The sequence below is a fragment of the Leptonychotes weddellii genome, chromosome 3 (genome assembly GCF_054177405.1).
Source record: "Leptonychotes weddellii isolate Sample4059 chromosome 3, ASM5417740v2, whole genome shotgun sequence".
Lineage (NCBI taxonomy): Eukaryota > Metazoa > Chordata > Mammalia > Carnivora > Phocidae > Leptonychotes > Leptonychotes weddellii.
In genome coordinates this window covers 153,471,697-153,495,022 of record NC_138371.1, presented here as the reverse complement: position 1 = coordinate 153,495,022, position 23,326 = coordinate 153,471,697, and the positions used below count along the sequence as shown (strand labels likewise).

The window sequence follows — 23,326 nt, the reverse complement described above, 5'->3', positions numbered from 1 at the left end:
TGTAATAGCATGTTCTGATATCTAATTTGAAGGTATGGTCGGAAGAGAGTCTATAAAATGATTTAGCTCTGTTTTTATTTCAATGTACTAAAGCTAAATAGAAATATTATATTTTGATGGACTATAAACATGTTAGTGGCTGAATCAATAACATTTATTGAGCAGATACTGCATTGTTTTAACAAATATTTACTTGATGCTGTCTCACGGTAAAAAAAATTGTATAAACATAAGAAATCTTGAAAATACATTATTTTATTGACTTGACAGTTATTTAGGAATTCATTGCACAAGTGAGTAGATTTTTCTTTTCTTTTCTTTTTTTTTTTTTTAGGTATACAGTTTAACTGAAAACCAAGTTATTAGCTACAAACAGTAGTGATGAAGACAGGGTAGGTGGAATGAGGAGGAAGGCATAGAGAAACCTGGATGAGTTCAAATGTGCTTTTGGAGTTTTTACTCTGAAAAAATAGGAATGGCTCTAGAAACCTGAAGTGGAACCTTAAAATTTTCAGCCTTTTCAGTGAGATACATTATGTTTCTAGTTACTTCAATGGTAATAATCATTTTGTGGAAAACACTTTTTTTTTTTTTTTTAAAGTAGACTCTATGACCCAGTGTGGAGCCCAACTCTGGGCTTAAACTCAGGACCCTGAGATCAAGACCTGAGCTGAGATCAAGAGTCAATGCTTAAACACCTGAGCCACCCAGGAACCTTTGGAAAACACTCTTCTAACTGAAAATATTCCATTGTACACACATGTGTCTTTCATGGTATCCTCTTAGTTTTTGTTTTAAAAAGTGATTTGCATATGTGTTTAATTGATACTATAATTTGAAATTTAAACACATACTTCCAGATGCTGAGGCTCAGAAATTACAAATTTCTTCTATATTCTGAGCCACTAAAGGAAAAATAAATTGGCAATGTTACTATCTCTTATTTGACACATGGAATTACAAATTGGATGTTGTTTTTATTTTTATCATGAGAAACTGAAGAATAAATATGTACTGTGAACTTACTCTGAATGAGTGTAAAGCACAGTTCTATTTCCAAGTATCTTTAGCCTCGACAAGAAAATCAGGCATAGATACCCTATAAATTTAAAAAAAATGAAATGTGAAGTAATTTGGAAGTTTGTAATTTGTAGACAGATAAGCAAAGATATAAAGTAAAAAAAGTTCAGAGTTAATCCTGAATTGTAATAGTCATCCATTTTTTTTTTGTTTAAAAATTTATCTTGAGTATCTACTCTGTTTATTCCTGTTTCCCATGGGAATGTCTGGGGAGGACATACAGAAGTCAGAAAGTGATTTGATGAGCATGAGATCAGAATTAAAGCACATAAGTGGATACACTTCCCAGGACTCACTTTTCCCCTTAACATTCTTGGATGTGAAGAATTTTGCCAATACATTTTTCTTTGTGATTCTCCTTTTATTTTGCTCCATTTCTAATGCTTTTCTTTTTTTTTTTTAGGTTTCCTGCCATGATACTACAGTATCTGTACATGTCTTTACCTAATGAGCTGGTCTTTAGGGTGACATGACATGTTTATCATCAGATAGTATGTACCTATAAAAGTATAAATATCATGGAATAATTAGTGAACAAACCCTGCTATTGCCATTCATACCACTGTATCGACCATATCATTATTTTGAGCACTGGAATATGTATATATGCATATACATACACACATATGTACATATGTACATACACACATAAATTCAGTTTACAATTATAATGGGAGATAGGGCATACCTATGATGATAACTACCATGAGACAGAAACGAAATATGCTCTATGGATTCTAGTAAGTTCACACATTTATTGGGGAGTAAGCATTAAAAAAAAGGAACTGTTGTTTTGCAAGCTTTGCTCTGGGTCTCATGTTTGACTTTTGATACTTTTTAACATGTCCCGCCCTCCCCAGATTTATTGAAATTCAATCAGTATACAAAAAATGACACATAATTAATGTATACAATTTGATGAGTTTGGACATATTTATACACTCATGTTGCCGTCACCACAATCAGATAAACAGGGTGATAAATATATCCATTACCTCCAAAGGCTTCTTTGTGTCCCTTTGTTTCTGTTTAATGTTGGGGGGGATAGGCTAAGAACACTTAACATGAGATCTACCCTCAACAAATTTTTTTAAAAGATTTTATTTATTTATTTGTCAGAGAGAGAGCACAAGCAGGGGGAGTGGGAGAGGGAGAAGCAGGCTCCCCGCTGAGCAAGGAGCCCGATATGGGACTCATCCCAGGACCCTGAGCGGAAGGCAGACACTTAACAGACTCAGCCACCTAGGCATCCCTACCCTCAACAAGTGCACAATACCTATTGTTAACTACAGTCACTGTATTTTCATCATACTCTCAGGAATCATCAATCCTCCATGATATAAGAAATAGTTTGGGAGAATCTAATAAAGCTTAGGTATGCATCTAAGGTTTTGCTCAGCAAATTTACATAGTCATACATTTTAAAATATTTCACAAACAGTGAAAAGCAAGTAAAATAATGTCCACTTAGATAATGAAGACAGTGATTTACAGTTTACAACATGCCTTTGTGTCCATCACTTTCCTTAATCTTCAGAGTATAGACATGAAATGGACAGGGCAGATATTGCACAACCGATAAATTGTGCCTCTTCTGTTGAGCTGCAAAATGTAGTGATTAAATTTATCTTTGAGCATTAATTAGTATTCTTTGTGATCTCAATTCTCTTCCACCTCTTTTGATTGGTTTTGGCATATTTCTTATATTTTTTAGCATTTTTAATTTAATTTGATAGTGTTTTATACTTTACAGTTCAATAGTTGGCTAAGATTGAAAACTACTCCTCTCTTCTGTTCATATCATCTTTTCAATTTTTAACACATGCAAATATTTTGAAATCTATAAGAAGAAAAGAAATAACTGTGGTGAGTACTTGGCTAATATTACAAGACTTCCCTTTCTGGGGCGCCTGGGTGACTCAGTCAGTTAAGCATCTGACTCTTGATTTCAGCTCACGTCATGATCTCAGGGTGGTGAGATCCAGCCCTGCTTCGGGCTCCGAGCTGTGTGTGAACCCTGCTTCGGATACTCTCTCCCTCTGCCCCTCCCATCCCTCTCTCCCTCTCTTTCTCTCTCTCTTCCTCTCAAAAAAAAAAAAATCCCCTTTCTCCTTTTCTTTTTGATCTCACTCATTTATTAATGCATGTGCATACTTCAACATATACAATGAAAAAAAAATAAAACGGTCTACATCAAAACATTGTTTCACATAAGAAGATGAATATTGCCTCTAAAGTATTATTGCTGAAGGCATTGGCATTTGTGTTTTTCACCCAGCTCTTGAAATAATTCAAATTTATCATCATTCATGGCACAAACAGTTATGAGCATTTTTTAAGCTTCTTAACCTTTTACAAAAAGCAGACTGACAGATACTATAATGTTACTTGGAAGGAGGCTATGAAGCCTACAGAGTCCATTTATCTTTGCAGACAATTAAGGATTTAAACATGGATTAGGCCATGCAATCAAGTAGTTTGTACATAGATTACTTGGTCTTGGAACCCTACCAAATTATTTGAGTACAGCAGTGTTATTTCACCAAAAGCTATTACAGGAACAGCCTTAAAAACTCATTCCTGTATTTGCTCTAAGGAGTTATTACGTCATCCATAATATCACCATTTCTCAGTGTCTTCTATACAAAACCTATGCCGAAAATATCCACTTAAATTCAGTACTTCTCAAAAAATGTGGTTTTCTTAAGGGAACCACAGTATTGTCCCCAGCTTTGTCCCCATATTACAAAGTAACTCTCCATATACTATTTACTTTCAGAATTTGGCCATCCACTAAAGGATATTGAAAAATACCTTGCACCGAGTGCACATATTTATAAATGGAAGTAGACTATTGGAAAGTAAGAAATGCTTGTTTAAAAGAACAGACCATGAGCTGTGGTGATTAATAACATACAAGTATAACATTTTTTTATTATGCTATCCATACTGGTTAAGTGTGGAAAGAGAAAACAATCACAGCAATTCTATGAGTTTGACATCCCATAAGTAATTTTGCAGATGTGAATGCACTTTACGTGGAAGCATGCCCTTATAAACTAGCAAAAGTGTTATTATCCATTTTCATTTGGACACCACAATACTCAAGAGCAAATGCATAACCAAATTAAAATGCTTCTGAGGACCTATGGTCTGCAGGTTGGGTCCTGATGGCCTTTTCCAACTTGTTTTCTCCCTACAAGTATGCCTATATTTTGCTATTTTGTTGTATATATTTCCTATAAACTACCACAAATCCTTTGTGGAATCAGACATGCCATTAATTAATTGCTTAACTCTGTGCAGCCTCGCTGTGCCAGGCCCTCTGCCAGATGCTGGAAATACAAAGATAAACATGACACAATCCCTTTTTTCAAGGAGTTGAAAACCTAGCCAAAGTGGATCCCATTTTTATGGTACTTTGGAATATAGCAAGCTGTCCCACATTATCATATTTGATATACACACATGGGAAATTTAAAAAGTGCATTAGAAGTATATTTACTCTTCCTGGGCACCGAACTGCAACAATTATTTTGTTCAATAATAGATCCACTGGGATGATGTTGCTAATGTGTGAAAACTCAAATCTGAATGGATGTGTTATCCTGGGAGCATAACTAGAATTTTGGTGAAACACCCTTTGAATCTGCACTGTGTTACTGGATTTTGCTTTTGCTTCCATCATTACCAAATCTGTAGATCTAATATTTATCTTATAGATAATACCAATTGTGTACCAATCTGCATTGCTTCAGAAAAGGTAATTGCATTACCTCCAATCCAATGAAACAGAACGAGAAGAATCCAGAGCCAAAGATCAGAGTGAAACGATACCGTATTAAGAAAAACCTCTAACTTATTTATATTTTTATGCCTTTAAATATTTTAAATATGTAAAACAAAATGATTTGATGACCATTTACCAAATAATAGTGACATATATATTGATAATGTAATTATTTGATTCTTATTATGCAAAATAGAAACTGCAGCTATTTGCATGACCTACTGCTCTCCGTGGTTTTGTGTTTTAATTGACTGCATTTTAAGAATAGATTTTAAAACAAGGCCATTTATTCTGTCATTGGTTTGCCCCCCTCCTCTTCATCCCATTGGTGAGGGAGGGAGTCGGGTTCCGGGGTAGTGGCTTTTCCATCCTCTAGCATGGCCAAAACACAAGACCTGACGCGGTCAATAATTGAGATGGATAGCAGGGGAGCTAGTGCAGCAAACCATTTGCCAGAGACATGTGTGCTGATACTAGTTGTAATAAGACTAAAATGAAAAAAGAAAATAAATCTCTTTTTTTGCATAGATTGGGAGAGCAATTTCAACATGTCTTTTGATTGACATGCTTGCAGATGTTTAAGAACTGGGAAGCAAACTATAATTTATGGAAAGCGGATTTTGCATCCGGTTGATTTCCCTCAGAAACATTTCACTGAAATATGACATTTGATTTTGATTTTTCAAGACTACCTCAGAGACAAAGTGTTACGTGCTATCTCTCAATGCTATTAACATATTTTGTGTGCTGGTAGTGACTATCAGCAAGTCTTCCTTCAGCAACACGAGGAATTATAAATATGTTACCAAACAAGTGGTAAAATCTGGGAATAGACCATACAGTTTCAGTAGGGGTGATATCCCCCCAACGGGGAAAAATTGACTCCAAAAAATTGGAGTGGCAGAATATTAGCTATTATAATAGTTTTTGGACCTCTACAGGTCACAGGACATACAGGATATACAGAATAATCTCTATTGTGAAAATTTCATGGGTGCAGGGTTAGGAGAAAAAAGTCTAAAAAGGCTTTGGGGTGGGAAATAATAATGGAAAAAAATAAAAGTTAAGAAACAACACTATAGGGGCACCTGGGTGGCTCAGTCATATAAGCGTCTGCCTTCAGCTCAGGTCATGATCCTGGAGTCTCAGGATCGAGTCCCGCATCAGGCTCCCTGCTCAGCGGGGGTCTGTTTCTCCCTCTGCCCTTCACCAGGCTTGTGCTCTCACTCACTCACGCTCTCACTCTATCAAATAAATAAAATATTTTTAAAAAAAGAAACAATAGCATAAACCCAGTCAGTTAGGGTTTGAAGCTATATACTTAGTTTACCTAGAACTAATTTATCAAGCAAAAGACAAAATTTTGCTGAACTGGTAAAACTATAAATAAAATAGAAATAAAACTGTGCTAAATAATCACCTTCTAGAGAGTTTCATAAAGGTGTTCTTTTAATATAAGAGAACTGAAAACTAGTACAGCTATGAAAATTTCAAGTAAGTTATTAACACTACTTATTTTTAGATTAAAATAAGTAAATAAAGGATTAAAAGTATGAGCAAAATAACATGTTTTTAATGTCTTATGTTTTAATTAATATATTTATTTCCAATTTCAAAAGGGTTGGAATATTTAATTATCAATAAGATATTTTCATTTCAAATTAGTAACATTTATTACAGTCCAAAGATGAGAGGCATTAAAGTGTAAGAAAATTTTTATTGTGTATTTGTTTTAATTATTTCCACTTAGTTCTTAAATCAAAGGGACAATATTTACAATTTGTGGTAGTCATATTCTTCAAAGACAATTATTTTTATGCAGATTGTATGCTAACAAATAAACAAACAATTCAAAGTAGTGAAATTCATAAACATTACAAATAAGCTCACTAATTAAGCTAAATTCAACTACTTAAGCACTTTGAGGTCAATTACAGTGATATGTAAAAATAAGTGGCTATGTACAAAGGCATTTTAGAAAGTTACTGTAAAATAAACTTTTGCTAAATCTGCCACTTTAATTAAAACCTATTCTACAAAAAAAATTATTCAAGAAAACAAGTTATTGTATGAGTTTTAAAATGCAAATCTAGTATCAGTCATTTCTGACATAGCTATTAAACTAGTAAATTTTCTTTCTTTATTTAAAGGTTTTCATTATATTTGAAATAATCTATGCAGATATATTTTCCAGGCCGGTCAATGGATTTTTTTAGCATGATGGTTTCAAGCTGTGCCGTACTGAAAAGAGGAGGAGTAAGTAAAAAAAAAATGTAAGACAGGAAGAGAATATTATAAAGATATAGACAAAGAATAGAAATTGTCCGTTATGTCTAAAGGTTTATGCTGGTTATTCATCCCAAATTCTACCAAACCTTCTACCTTTAGACATTTATTTCTCTGGATCAAGAAATTGTGTATCAAGAACAGAATCTTATGTTCTCAAAAATAAGTTATTCCAATTTAATTGAAAAAACAAATGATGATAAATAAGATTTAATCACTTTTCCAAAATTCATACTAATTGGAAACAACCAACTAGAGACAGAAAACCATACTTCAGAAAACATATACACACACACAAACATATGCATGTATACCTCTATCTGTGTGTGTATATATGTATATGTATATGTACATATATTTGTTTATTAACTTATATAAGTAGGTACTAGATATGACATCACATCCTAGGCTTCATGATCGCCTTAGAGGACAAAGGCTTTGAACAAAGCAAAATATTCCAGGAAAGGGATACCTCCCTGTGATTTTTTTTTTATTATTTTTTATTATTTTTTTAAGATTTTATTTATTTATTTGACAGAGAGAGAGATAGCGAGAGCAGGAACACAAGCAGGGGGAGTGGGAGAGGGAGAAGCAGGCTTCCCGCCGAGCAGGGAACCCGATGTGGGACTCGATCCCAGGGCCCTGGGATCATGACCTGAGCCGAAGGCAGACGCTTAACGACTGAGCCACCCAGGCGCCCCTCCCTGTGATTTAGATATGAATTTAAGATTGAAGTAGTTGGAAATTGAGTATAAGCATCGTATGTTTAATAAATGGCAGAAATAGAGGTGCTTGTTCAAGAAGAAACAGAAATGTAGCTAGTTAGCCTAGCTGCAGGGACACAAGTAGAATGAGAAATAACAAAGTTCTCTCAAAGGAATTATGCAAGCCATGCAGCATCATATGCCAACATCAGCTTACCTTCTAGGGTGCTCCTGGAGAAGTAATAACTGAATATATGACTGAAGGGCAATGAAGTTAAAACCAAACATATCTACTAGGCATAAAGCCTTATTTCTCAATGCCACTTTTGAAGTGACACTGTGGGTTTTCAAACATGATTATAAAATTTAAATTCCTGTTCTGTATGTCTGCACGATCATATTCGATCATATTCTGAAACCCTGAACCATCATTGTCTCAAAAGTAGTCGCAAATTACCTACTTTTTGTACAATTACCTTTGATAAATGAGCATTAGAAAAAGGTTTGGTAGAATTTGGGATGAATAACCAGCATAAACCAGGACTTTCTGGAAAAATAAGAAGGTATAGTTAGTCACTTTATTCCCACTTCAGATCAGTCTGATTTCCTGATTTATTCAAGCAGAAGAGCCAGTTAGAGAAAGGTAACTGAGTAGCTCCCAGAATCTCTGGGAAGATCAGAGAACCAGGTTGGGTACATGGACAGGAAGGAAAGTGGCTCCACAACCAAAATTGGTTGAAACTGTGCCATAACACTCCTCTGCTGAGGATGGTGCCACCAGTGCTCTAACCGGCAGCAAAAAGCTTGCAGCAATTCCTTCGTCAGCCCTGGACCCTGAGAAGCCCTTTGCCACAACTGTGCTGGGTATTCTCATTGCTGCCATTGCTACCACAGCCAGAGGTAACTCTTCCATTTCTTTTCCCACGTGTCAACAGGTCTGATTTCAAAATCCAGACACGTGAGTTTGATTGGCCAGACCAAGTCATATGACCTGCCCCAGCCGCTAGGAGATCTGGGAAAATGGGTGTCTAATGTTTTTATCACTTATGATAATATATGTGGTTTATCTCCAAATAAGACTTAAAAAGTGGGAAATTGACTAGTATTAGGAATGGAGTAAGAGATTCCCCCATAAGCGCAGTGTACACCTGAGTATGATTTCCTGAGTTTGATGCCAAAGCCCATATTTTCACTTCTCTAGGCAACTGCTCATGTGAGATAATGCTTTTTCACAGCCTAATAGTTACCATAAATATAAGAACTGACAATTCCAACTGATTAGAAAATAACATGTTTTCTAGTTTAATAAATAATATTTAATCCTTTTTCCTTAGGCAATTTAAATGCCCTATAGGATTTCCATTTTTCATAATATTGAAATCAAAATTAGTTACTAATACATAGTGCTTATGCAAAAATCTAAAAGAGATGGTGTTGACCTTTTTTTTATCAGCCCCTTTAATTAAACACTGCCATCTGAATAGACACTAGCCATCTACATGATATAATTTAATGGCCATCACAAAAAGGCCTCCACCTCTGTTAAAGGCATCTCTCTACCTGGTCTGCAATAGTGCACGTGATTCTACCTTTAGACATTTATTTCTCTGGATCAAGAAATTGTGTATCAAGAATCAAGAGTGAAAATGTAAGTCATGGCATTGTCCGTCTTACAGTTTTGCATTCTGGTGTTTTGCATACAGTAGGTATAAAATGATATATTATGCTTGCTGTGTATACATGTTTGTGTGTGGTTAGTGTGCATGTGTGTGTATAAAAATAAATTAGTGATTTTAGTGCTGTTTTTGGAAAACTGATGAAACAGAATATGGGTCTAATACATTTTTTAAATGGTATATCATCTTGACATCATATAAACACTTGTAAGACAGATAGTCAAGTTTTGTCCTGAAATAAGTCCCAAGGAAGACATAGTAATGCATATGACAAAATAATAACAAAACTAGTGGGACAAGGAGAAAGATAAAGAAAGAAAAGATTTTATAAAAGAAAACAGGAGGAAAAGAGATAATTTAGCCTCTTTAAGATTTTGCCATAACTCTGAAAAGACTAACAGAATAGCAAATAATACGTTTGTTTTTTATACATTTTTAAAATCCAATCAGTAACCTAAAAAGTTAACCTCACTGGGTCTACAGACTTTCATGATTTTTTAATCTTCTATATTCACAACAGCTAATTTCACAATCCACTTCCTCTTGCAAAAGCAGCAATGCATCCCTATCATTAGCATCATCACACATTTATTGGTTGTCAGCCAGGTGCATGGTACTATACTAGCTCTTAAGGGATACACAAAATGTAGGTTAGAAACTCATTTTCTAGAGAATAAAAGAATTTCATAAATATATGCATGATAATACAGGAAAAATATATAAAGCATAATGCATGGAAAACATGAAACCTAAAAATGTACCTAAATAATTCACAGATTGTATCACTTTCCCAGGTAACTAGTTTGTGAATTAATTCTGTCTTTGAGCTTTCTACCTCTTATGATCTGTCCCACTCAATTTATCACTAACTCGCATACTGCTTTATTTCACTGATGGAGTGTATGTACCATATGTATTATGTGCCCAGTACTCTGCTAGGTGACAGATATAAAAATATAAAAGGGTTTGATCTCTGTCTTCAAAAATATTACATTTTAGTGAGGAATCAATGCCACAAACAATTTTTAAAAGAATACACAACTGGGGCACCTGGGTGGCTCGGTTGAGCGACTGCCTTCAGCTCGGGTCATGATCCTGGAGTCCCGGGATCGAGTCCCACATCGGGCTCCCTGCTCGGCAGGGAGTCTGCTTCTCCCTCTGACCACCCTCTCATGGGCTCTCTCTCTGTCGTTCTCTCTCTCAAATAAATAAATAAAATCTTAAAAAAAAAAGAATACACAACTTACTAGTTATTTTACTCAATCCATTAAGGTGAAAGGGACTCAGATACATAGGTGGCTTGATCTGAAAAGGACTCACAGAAGTAATTTTAAGCTAAAATATATCTCAAAACTTGAAGAGGAATGAAGAAGGCTAACAATATACTCAATAAGTAATCATAAATTGAAAATTATTTGCTCAAGTAAATGGGTCAGGATTGGCTTCACTTTAAAAGTACTGAGCTGATTGGAAAATATTTTAAATAATAATAGTGTTGGCAGGGGTTTAAGAAAATAACAAATCTCATCTACTGCTAGTAGAATATAAATTGGCAAAATTTTTGAATAGGCAGCTTATCAGTTTGCATCAAAAGTCTTAATATTTTTCCTACACTTTGACCTGGCAATTCTACTTCTAGGATTCTATAATAAAAAGATAAATAATAATGTTCACAGTGATTTGTGCACAAGGTTGTTCTTTGCAGCATTACTTATGAAAGCAAAAATTTTAGTAAGAACTAAATATCCAACAATGTGAAATTAGTTCGAAGAATTATTCTATGTCATACAAAGGAATTCAGCCTCTAATGTAATACAGTGGTGGTTGTTTAATAACAATGAAAATGTTCACAAAAAATGTTAAGTGCAAAAAGTATATTGCAAAATATATGTGTGTATGTTTATACTAATTTCTGGGTGTTAGAATTCTTTAGATTTTACTTTACTTTTTGCTGTTGTTTTCAGTGTTTTCTAAAATCTATACAAGTAACATGTATGCTTCACCTTAAAAATGTAATGCATTCTTTGTAGGAAACAAAAACAGAATTATTTTTCTGTGAGTAATTATCTGCAGGGCCTTGTAAGACAAATTTTAAAAAGTAGAATAAGTTCTGTTAAAAACAAAATAACAGACCCAAAATGGAGTTGCTTATGCTAAGCCCCACATTACGAAACTAAGACTGAATTAGTTTTGGCTTTCCTAGAAGTGGAACCTTAAATCACCACTAGTGAGGTAATCTGCCCTAGAGACCCCTGCCATGCCCTGAAGAAAAGTGACCTGCCACAACCAATCTGATTTTTGCTAGTATAATTTCCTTGTTCCTGCTCCCTTCTGCCTATAAAAGTCTTTCATTTTGTACAGCTTCTCAGAGCACTTCACTATCTGCTAGGTAGAATGCTGCCCAATTCATGAATTGTTGAGTAAAGCCAGTAAGATCTTTAAAATTCACTCAGTTGAATTTTGTTTTTTTAACAATTATTAAAAGATTATACTTAAGCACCAATTAATATAAACAATTGTACAAATATGTATTCTCATTTCATTGTGGTACAGTACATAGTATAGTATGGTTGACTCTTGAACAACCTGAGTTTGAACTGCATGTCCCACCATTATACAGATTTCTTACATTAGATACACTATATTACTATAAATGTATTTTCTCTTCTTTATGATTTTCTTAATAACATTTTCTTTTCTCTAGCTAACTTTACAGTAAGATACAGTATAAAATACATATAATATACAGAATATGTGTTAATCAACTATTTATGTTATTGGTAAGGTGTCTGGTCAACAGTAGGCTATTAGTAGTTAAGTTTTGGGAGAGTCAAAAGTTATATGAGGATTTTCAACTGTGCAAGGGGTTGTTCAAGAGTCAACTGTATATACCTAAGAGTGTTACCCTTTTCAGGCAGAACTTTGGTTGCTTGATTTATGTTAAATTTTAAAAAAGAAATAAATTAGAATTTCCCTGTATACAAATTTACATTTTTGATCAATGTTCTCCCCAATATGTCCAAAATAGAGATTCATATGAGTTTTATTAGACAATGAGACTTTACGAGAAAATCAATTCCAATCAAAGATAGCTAAACATATGACCCAAAGCAGTATAAATTTAAAGTAATATAAACATGAAGAAATGCTATGTCAGGACACAAGTAAAAATGTGAAGGTATTTTTTTTTTTTTTTGAGAGAGAGAGAGAGAGGGAGCTCGTGTGCACATGTGCAGGTGATGGGGGAGGGACAAAGGAAGAGGGAAAGAGAATCTTAAGCAGGCTTCATGGTGGGGCTCCATCTCACCACCCTGAGACCTTGATGGGAGCTGAAATCAAGAGTCAGTTGCTTAACCAACTGAACCAGTCACGCGCCCCTGTAAAAGTATTTTTACATGTTCTCCTTAGTTTTCTGTTTATTTCATTATAAATAAAAGCTACATTTTGACAAGCAACTAAAAAATTTTTTTTCAGAATATATTTTATGGTTTTGCCTTCAGAAGTCATGTAATGTGATAATTATCTTGGTACCCCACTCCTAGAAAATTTTTAACAATCATACAAAAAGAAAATAAAAAGAAATAGGTGGAAACCTTACATTCTAAGCATGTTAGTTTACAGGTGTAATTGATTTATATTCTCATCTCTTAGTTTACAATTGTTATCACAGAAGGAAGAATTCCAACAACCCCTTTATCTTGTGAAACATAGGTAAGAATAGTAGTAGATTAAACTCAGCACTAGTGAATTCTATTCTACAGTGCTTTTTACATTTATTCTTGGTTTCAAGCCCTAGTGAATATGCAAATACATTAATAAAACATCCCAAGTCCAAATGTGAAAAGTCTAAGGAAGCAAGAGACATTGGGACTTTTCTGAAATTATTTTTAAAGATTTTGGATTCAGAAAAAAGAGCCTGAAGGGACCAAAAATTCCATAAACTTCAATGAATTAATTTACTAGTAAGGAAACTGACCCATGGAGAGATTAACTAAAGTAACAGCATTTAGAGCAAATAAAGAGTTAAGAGTGAGAATAAAAGTTTAGCTTATTGGTGTGTAGCTTTGTTACTTTTGGCAAAGTCAACTAGTATTATTCAATCTTGGTAAATTACTCAATACTCCTCAGTTTCAGTTTCCACATCTATAAAATAGAATAACAATATCAAAATCACTATACAGAAGTTTTCAGTAGTTCCCTCTAGAATAAAAAGCATGGATAAGAGAAGGCTAAAGATGGGCTTCCTATATATAATTTTGTGTTTCTTAAATAAAAAAGAATTTCTTTTTAAAAATTAAAAATCAAAACTGAATACTTTTAAAATTATTGTGCAGAATAAATAATGAAAATATCTTTAATTAATGTTGGTTATGTTTTCTACTCTTCCATCTTAAATATGTAGTGCATGTATGGAAACATCTGGAAATTTGTTGACACTTGGGAAATAGATAATAAACTGATAATTCTATTTTTAATCTTAATGATTCTGTGATATGTACATCTAACTTTTGTCACTTGAGAGATGAACCTGTTTGAGGAAGAATAAGAAAATATGAACACTTAATGATACAACTGAAATCCTTCTGGCCACAGCCCAGAATAAAAATTACAGCCCTGAGCAAATATTATCAATTCTCATCATCATCTGGAGTATCCTTTATCTCAGGCTCCTGAGATCATCTGTTATGAGAGGCAAAGCAATTGAAGTAGTTCACCTGAGCTCAAATAGATATAGTAGAATCCTTTTAAAAAGAGTTCATGCCTAAGAAATGTTCCCCTAAGGCATTAGAAATGTTTAGATCGCATACACATTGCCATATTTTTTTTATTTCCTACCAAGAAATTTACTGTTATACTGGAAGAGTTAGGCTTGGAGGGATAGATATGCTATTCCAGACTGCTTTATTTCTCTGAAATACATTTATTAAGAAAATAATTTTTTAAGAAAAATTTTTTTGGCTCATTAATGAGGGTGCATTTTCAACTGAACTACGTGTGTGTCCATATTCTTTGCTTGCAATTTTGCATTGAATATCTTCATATAGGTAATATTACCTTAATAATTTCTTCTGAGATTTGGTTGCTCATCTGGCCCTACTACATGCCCTTTCTTAGAGTGCAGAGATAATAAACTATTTGAGGAGGGTAAAACTGAAAAAAAAATGGTAACATATCAAAATAGGAAAATCCTGATTGTAAATTTTCTAATGTGATGGGTGCTTTGAGAGGCAAGAAGCAATCAGGGGACAGAGATATAAAGTTTAATGGGTGGGGGAGGGATGAAATCTGAATATCAATTGCTTGTTACCTTACCTGTTCCTTTAAAATCAACTGAAATATGTTCTTTGGGTCTCTTCGCATAAAGTATTTATTCAGCAAGTTGAATAAACAAGTAACCAATTAAGTTTAATAGTGTGATTTTAGATGATTACCATCAATATTTTTCTTTCTAAACAGGGAACATTTTTCTGTCTCTCCTTCAGAGACTTGCCTACCCCTATCAATCACAGACACTGCATGAGGCTGCCTTCTTTCACAGGGTGGTTTCTGGGGCCAAGAAGTTTCAGACCTGAGTCCTATTACAAAGATTCAGAAATATCCTTCCCTTCAGCTTAACTCCTCTTGCACATCTGCATTTCTCAACTGCATAGCAGCTTTTCTGTGAAATGGTTTCAGAATAAGCTCTTCCTCTTTCTACATGTGGTAATGGGTTAAATGATATAAGAACCGAATTGTTTTAGAAGTGTAAAAGGTTGTCTGAAAAAGGCCTCTCTCTCTCTCTCTCTCACACACACACACACAACCAAACTGAACCTTCATCCATGCCCTCCCACTGAATTTCACCAGAAGAGAACACATTTGATTACATGAAAATATTATATAGATATGAAAACTGCCTCCCCCCAAGAATTAACTTCTGGACCCAGGAAAAAAAAATTCCCTCTATACTTCCCTGAATTTCCTCATCCCTAGTCCTTCCTGGAATTCTTTAACTCTCTAGTTTTTTCAAAATGCACACATCCTTGAATATTGGATCTTTTACTCAGATTATTAGCAGGCATATTAACAGCTGTCCAACTGTGTAAGACGTAATTAAAAGGGAAACTGATGTAAACATATTTCTGCTTCTACTGAAGAAAGGAAATTAATAATTAATAATATCCTATAAATTCAAACCCTAAAATCATGCACACAATTTTTAGAATATATTGATGGAAAAGGTGTCAACTCTGTTAAGAAAAGTCAGCAGAACAGCTGACTTTTCCAACAAGCAGCATTCTCATATTCCCTCCCTTCTCAGATGTTTTTAGAACTTGGTTTTTATAAGCTCCATCTAAGTTCGAGGAACCAGATGATTCCCTCTCTGGGAAAAGCCCTAACTGGGTATTCCACCAGCACCAGTGACCCGGAGAAGAGAAACTGCCCACTACCTGCAGATAACATTCATAAAGGGCCTTAGAAACCGGCGGTTTCTCTTTCCCTCTCTCTCTCTCTTGCCCTCTCTCTCTCACTCTCTCTCAAAATGCAACTGGTTATTTACTTGTAAGTGTTTTAAATTCGTCCATATGGATTTGGAAACTTTGTGTATATGAGTGTGTGTGTGTGTGTGTGTGTGGTGCGAGTGCCAGTCTGCGAGTGGATATTTAAGAGCACTCACGAATCATACTGGGATTTTTTTTCCTGCTCCCTCCCTCCTTTTCCGGTTCTCAGTGAAAGATTTCGGGTCTGGAATCAAAGACGCAAGCATGCATTGTATTTTCACCCCTCAGACTTAAATAACATTCAAGAAATATCAGAGAAACCTAACTCTCAACGACCAAATTGACTAAAATTCTATACCAAGTTTAAAAAAAGAAAAAGTATGTGCCTAAATTATATACCATGAAACAAAAAATTCAACCCAGTTATATTATTTAAAATATATATATGATATGACTATATGTTCCACATAACCACTTTCAACATGCCAAAAAAAATTTTCAAAGACATCAAATATCATAAAACATTGTACTGCAGAGACGGAAGAAATGCATTTAAAGCACCGATGAAAATGGCGTGCAGTATAATTACCTCAAATTGCTGTTCGCTTGACACCCTGACACTAATTTTATTCAAGCCATTGGGAAATAAATGTTTTAAAAGCACTCCTTTCCAAACGCTGGAGGTAGTGGGGGCTGTGAGGTCGTTAAGGAAAGGAAAGGGTAAAGTTTTCAGCACGCAAAAAGAATTAAATAATCCATTTAAAATAAGCATCTATGTGGATCGACAGCCTTGAATGCCCACATTTTTAACGCTTGCCCTGTACGTGGATTGATTTTTTTTTTTCTTCAGCATTCCCTCACCAGATGGATTTTTGCTACTGCAGATCAGCAGAGGGTGTCAGATCTTTCAGAGTGCACCAGGCTGGAACAAGCAGAGCTTCTTAGCAACTCTCTTCTACCCCCCTCCCCATTCTCGCGCTCTCTCCCTCCCTCAGACAACTCGCCCCCCGCCCTCCGCCCCCTCCACGTAATTCCGAAAGAGCAGAATAAAGAGGAGAAAAAGAAAAGAAGAGCTAGTAACCGAGAGCCGGAGCCCAGAAAAAAAGCTGAAGAGGACCGAAGGGAAGGAAAGGAAAAGGATGGACAGCTACAAAACGCAGCGATTGCGGAAATTTTCCAGCGCCATTGGCTCGGCAGCGTGAGTTCTTCAGTCGGGCGTGATTTCAGCACCGGGGGGACTGGACAGCACCTCGGGGGGACTTCTGGGCGACCTGCAGCCACAGCAAGAACTCCATCAGCCGCCTCAGCTACAGAAGCCGCCGAAAACCCTGCTTTGTATCAGAGAGGCAAGGTCAGTCCGACGCACAGCCATGCACAGGCAGTGCGCCTGTACTACGCTGCAAACCCTCTGCTTGTTTCTCTAACATGCACTTGCTTCTAATTACTAGCATTGTTCCTTTCCTGATTAGTGAGGACCACTAGACCAGGTTCTGTAAGGTGCATTTTTAATTTATATGTATATATTTAACTTCTTTTCGTAATTTTTAAAGGGTTGAGGGGGAGTAGGGTTATTTTTTCTACTTTTTCTTTTCTTTCTCTTTCTTCTTTTCTTCCTTTCTTTTTCTTTCTCCCATCCCCCCCCCTTTTTTTCTTTCTTTCTTTCTTTCTTTTTTTTTTTCTTTTGCTTGCCTTGCACTACGTGCCTGGATAGTCTGTGGATATAATTCTTGACTGGCGCCTGGGTTGTTGCAGTGCGGGGGGGTTAGGGAGGAAGGAATCCACCCCCACCCCCCCAAACCCTTTTCTTCTCCCTCCCTGGGTTCGGACATTGGAGCACTAAATGAACTTGAATTGTGTCTGTGGCGAGCAGGATGGTCGCTGTTACTTTGTGATGAGATCGGGGATGAATTGCTCGCTTTAAAAATGCTGCTTTGGATTCTGTTGCTGGAGACGTCTCTTTGTTTTGCCGCTGGAAACGTTACAGGGGACGTTTGTAAAGAGAAGATCTGTTCCTGCAATGAGATAGAAGGGGACCTACACGTAGACTGTGAAAAAAAGGGCTTTACAAGTCTGCAGCGTTTCACTGCCCCGACTTCCCAGTTTTACCATCTATTTCTGCATGGTAATTCCCTCACTCGACTTTTCCCTAATGAGTTTGCTAACTTTTATAATGCGGTTAGTTTGCACATGGAAAACAATGGCTTGCATGAAATCGTTCCTGGGGCTTTTCTGGGGCTGCAGCTGGTGAAAAGGCTGCACATCAACAACAACAAGATCAAGTCTTTTCGAAAGCAGACTTTTCTGGGGCTGGACGATCTGGAATACCTCCAGGCTGATTTTAATTTATTACGGGATATAGACCCCGGGGCCTTCCAGGACTTGAACAAGCTGGAGGTACTCATTTTAAATGACAATCTCATCAGCACCCTACCTGCCAACGTGTTCCAGTATGTGCCCATCACCCACCTCGACCTCCGGGGAAACAGGCTGAAAACGCTGCCCTATGAGGAAGTCTTGGAGCAAATCCCTGGCATTGCTGAGATTCTGCTAGAGGATAACCCGTGGGACTGCACCTGTGATCTCCTCTCCCTGAAAGAATGGCTGGAAAATATTCCCAAAAATGCTCTGATCGGCCGAGTTGTCTGTGAAGCCCCCACCAGACTGCAGGGGAAAGACCTCAATGAAACCACAGAACAGGACTTGTGTCCTTTGAAAAACCGAGTGGATTCCAGTCTCCCAGCGCCCCCTGCCCAAGAAGAGACCTTCGCTCCTGGCCCCCTGCCAACTCCTTTCAAGACAAATGGGCAAGAGGATCATGCCACCCCAGGGTCTGCTCCAAACGGAGGTACAAAGATCCCAGGCAACTGGCAGATCAAAATAAGACCCACTGCTGCGATAGCGACCGGCAGCGCCAGAAACAAACCCCCAGCCAATGGCTTGCCCTGCCCTGGGGGCTGCAGCTGCGACCACATCCCGGGGTCGGGTTTAAAGATAAACTGCAACAACCGGAACGTGAGCAGTTTGGCTGATTTGAAGCCCAAACTCTCCAACGTGCAGGAGCTTTTCCTTCGAGATAATAAGATCCATAGCATCCGAAAATCGCACTTTGTGGATTACAAGAATCTCATTCTGTTAGATCTGGGCAACAATAACATTGCTACCGTAGAGAACAACACTTTTAAGAACCTTTTGGACCTCAGGTGGCTGTATATGGATAGCAACTACCTGGACACACTGTCCCGGGAGAAATTCGCCGGGCTGCAAAACCTCGAGTACCTGAACGTGGAGTACAATGCAATCCAGCTCATCCTTCCTGGCACTTTCAATGCCATGCCCAAACTGAGGATCCTCATTCTCAATAACAACTTGCTGAGGTCCCTACCCGTGGACGTGTTCGCTGGGGTCTCGCTCTCTAAGCTCAGCCTGCACAACAATTACTTCATGTACCTTCCGGTGGCAGGGGTGCTGGACCAGTTAACCTCCATCATCCAGATAGACCTGCACGGAAACCCTTGGGAGTGCTCCTGCACCATTGTGCCTTTTAAGCAATGGGCAGAACGCCTGGGTTCCGAAGTGCTGATGAGCGACCTCAAGTGTGAGACGCCGGTGAACTTCTTTAGGAAGGATTTCATGCTCCTCTCCAATGACGAGATCTGCCCCCAGCTGTACGCGAGGATCTCGCCCACGTTAACTTCGCACAGTAAAAACAGCACTGGGTTGGCGGAGACCGGGACGCACTCCAACTCTTATCTAGACACCAGCAGGGTGTCCATCTCCGTGTTGGTCCCGGGACTGCTGCTGGTGTTTGTCACCTCCGCCTTCACTGTAGTGGGCATGCTCGTGTTTATCCTGAGGAATAGAAAACGATCTAAGAGAAGGGACGCCAACTCCTCGGCGTCCGAAATTAATTCCCTACAGACAGTCTGTGACTCTTCCTACTGGCACAATGGGCCTTACAACGCAGATGGGGCCCACAGAGTATATGACTGTGGCTCCCACTCGCTCTCAGACTAAGAACCCAACCAGGGTAGAGCGGGGGAGCAGGAAGGCGATGCTCCCACCACCCTGTCCCCACCCCCGCTGTCATCCCAGGGGTCATAGGAGCCCAGACCCAAGTCCAGCGCGCCCCAAGGCTTTATGGACATAAGTAAATAAATAGCTATGAACTCGCTCCAGTGAGAGGGTTTGACCCCTTAGCTCCCTCCTGGAAACAAAGAGCAGACTGTGGCGAGCTGGGAGAGCGCTGCCAAATCGCTCTTTGCAGCGAGCTCCTTTTGATAAAACCCGGCAGGGGCCCTGCTCAAAGAACTAGCCCTCTGCGGTGGAGCTGATGGGGATGGCTGCCGCGGTCCTATACGTATATACATATACCCACATCTATATAGAGAGATAAATATCTATTTTTCCCCTGTGGATTGGTCCCGTGAGGAGGGGGGCGTGATGGCTCCCTGTTGGCAATGCAGGGATGGGCAGTTGCACGAAGGCATGAATGTATTGTAAATAAATAACTTTGACTTCTGACAAAAACAAAAAGTGCTGCATGGCTCGCATGGAAACCACGCGCTCCAGGGACGCTGCCCTCCTTGGCGACTGGAGCCGGCGTCACGTTCACAGCACCCACCCTCTTACCTGATAAGTCCCATCGTATCAAACTTTCTATAAACAAAACACAGTATAATCAGAAAGTGCCATTTCGCCATTATTTGTGATCGGTAGGCAGTTCAGAGCGTACGTACGTTTACTGTGAAAAAAAAAAATGTAAAGGTTTTATTTAAGACATTTGCATGGCTAAACATCAGTCCATTTTATGAGTTAGAAATGTATTTTGTTGAGCGACGTTTTTATGGGTTGTTTTGGGTTCTTTCTTTTATTTTGATGGTGATGTTTTACTTTTTTTTTTTGAGGGGGAATATTTTTCTATACATATCCAATAATGCCTTCCATCTGAATGTAAAATAAGTACCCATGATTTCTATTATAGTATCAGTGTAATTATTAAAAAAAAAAGATTTTGAGGCAGTTAAGCATGACCAATTAATGTCATTCTAGTGCTTAGGCTGCGATCTTATGGTAGCAATTCTGTGCTGGTGTAAATCTTACTTATACAGTAGGAAAAAAGAACCGAGGAAGCACGTGAAACTTACTAATTCTATTCGAGGATTTTATAATGGCATATTTTTTCAGTATTAAAGTGAAAATGTTTTCAACTCTGGGTCCTTACATTTTTCCAGCTTCATGTTTGCAATTGGTAAATTGGATTTGCGGTGGAAGGGACTGGGGAGGGGGGCGGGTGGGGGTGGATCCTTTCTAGAGCCCTATCTAGGCTCTCTCTCTCTAATAGTTTTACTTAGCTTTTTATCCTTTACGTAGCTGCCCTCCTCCTCCATCCCCACCCGGGCTTTTCCAGCTTTCCCCTGTCCATAAAGTAAGGTCTTCCCCAACACACCCTCCCCCAGCCCCTTTTTTCCCTCTCCTTATGCGGCAGTGAATCCCTTTATTAATACTGGAAATCCCTCGCTGCTGCTTCTGCTGGTGCTGCACACACTGCAGATATATTAAGGATGATAGTAGAGATTTGATTTAATTGACTCTGCCTAGATCGGTCTCATTAAACAGAGTGGAGATTTCATTGGTCAGCACTCTTCGATGAAAGACAGCCCTAATGACTGGCATTTGAGATGCTGCTGGCGTTTTGAATTCAACATCTGCTGAAAACGGTAAAACTAATTAGTGCCCACCCACCCTCCCCGCCCCAACAACTGCATACTGGAATTTGTTAAAGCACTCATCTTTATGGAAATCAATCATTATCCTAAAGAAGTGTTTCTTTCCCATCATTAGTATTTCTGGTTGTGGCCTAGTAATTAACAAGAAAAGCATTGAACTGTTTGAATTTTATGAGCCAGTGTAACCTGGCTTCAATCATATTCTTCTGGGATTTCTAAGCAGTCTATTTTATTAGCAGTTAAGGAACAAAAAGCAAATAAAACTACACATATTGATGGGGGTCTGCATTCCACCACATATCCACCCTGGAGAAGTATGTTAAAAGACTGCAGATCACAGATTTTTTTTAAATTTTATATATATATATATATATATATATATATATATATATATATATAAGCTAATGAAAGCCCCCAGAGCAGTAGTAGTAAGATTTGCCTTCTAGAACTCATATTTTAAAGTGAAGTAATTTCCCAGAACACTGATGTTCTGGAGTATGTATTATTTATTTTAACAGTTTTTATTTTTTTTAATTTTTATTTATTTATTTTAAAGATTTTATTTATTTATTTGAGAGAGAGAGAGAGCACAAGAGGGGGGAGCGGGAGAGGGAGAAGCAGACTCCCCGCTGAGCAGGCAGCCCGATGCGGGACTCGATCCGGGGACTCCAGGATCATGACCTGAGCCGAAGGCAGTCGCCCAACCAACTGAGCCACCCAGGCGCCCCGATTTTAACAGTTTTTAAATAAAATCTTTATTATAAACTGTGGCTAGAGTTATGGCCATTCATCATTTTCTCTCTTGATTCTTTTATTTGTGGAGTGCATTTCATAGTGATAAAATTGGAACTTACTATCCGCTGACAAATATTATGGACTGTTTATTTATTTATTTTTCTTACAAAGGCCTTAATTCTTTTTTTTTTTTTTTTTGGAAAATACAACCGGGTTCCCTGTAAGCAATCAACAGATGTACTTGTAATGGAAAAGTTGGAGGAGGAGTAGAGTCATATTGAACAATGTTATAACCTTAAGAAGGAAAAGAAAAGATGGTAGATATTCTACATCTTTGGTGAGATATCTAGTGAGGCATAATAGTAATTTTTAAAACTAATAACATGATTAGTCTAAGTCAGGAAACTAGAACTTCTCCTAGAAGACGTTCGTTAGGGCAAGAAGTTTTCTTCATACTAATTAAAAATAAATTATGATATAGAGGACGAAGTTTAAAGAGTAAACTTATTTTTCAAATACTAGCTTTAACAGCTTTTAGTGGTTATCATGTGTCAGGCATGGGCTAAATAGTTCACATAATTATTTAATTTAACTCTTACAAATACAGAATACTTTAATATAATATTGCTATTTCTATTATACAGATGAGAAAAAAAATTGAGGCTTAAGGAAATACGTAATAACTCAGATCATAGCTGGTAGATACTGGAGCGATATTTAAACCCATTTTCCCTCATACTATAAAACCTCATTGTTTGAATGGCGTGATCATATATATTAACAGGATAAACTCTTAAAGAAGAGTATCCTTAAAAAAATATATATAGCTGTAAAAATACTTTATAAC

The 23,326-nt window shown here is 37.3% G+C and overlaps 1 protein-coding gene across 1 annotated transcript; it reads left to right on the top strand.

Moving 5' to 3' along the window:
• Positions 1-16,875: 16,875 nt before the first annotated feature.
• SLITRK1 (SLIT and NTRK like family member 1) lies at positions 16,876-21,282 on the top strand. Its single transcript, XM_081815095.1, has one exon. It carries the CDS (start codon positions 17,942-17,944, stop codon positions 20,030-20,032), a length of 2,091 nt encoding a protein of 696 aa, XP_081671221.1. The 5' UTR covers positions 16,876-17,941; the 3' UTR covers positions 20,033-21,282.
• The last annotated feature ends 2,044 nt before the right edge of the window (positions 21,283-23,326 follow it).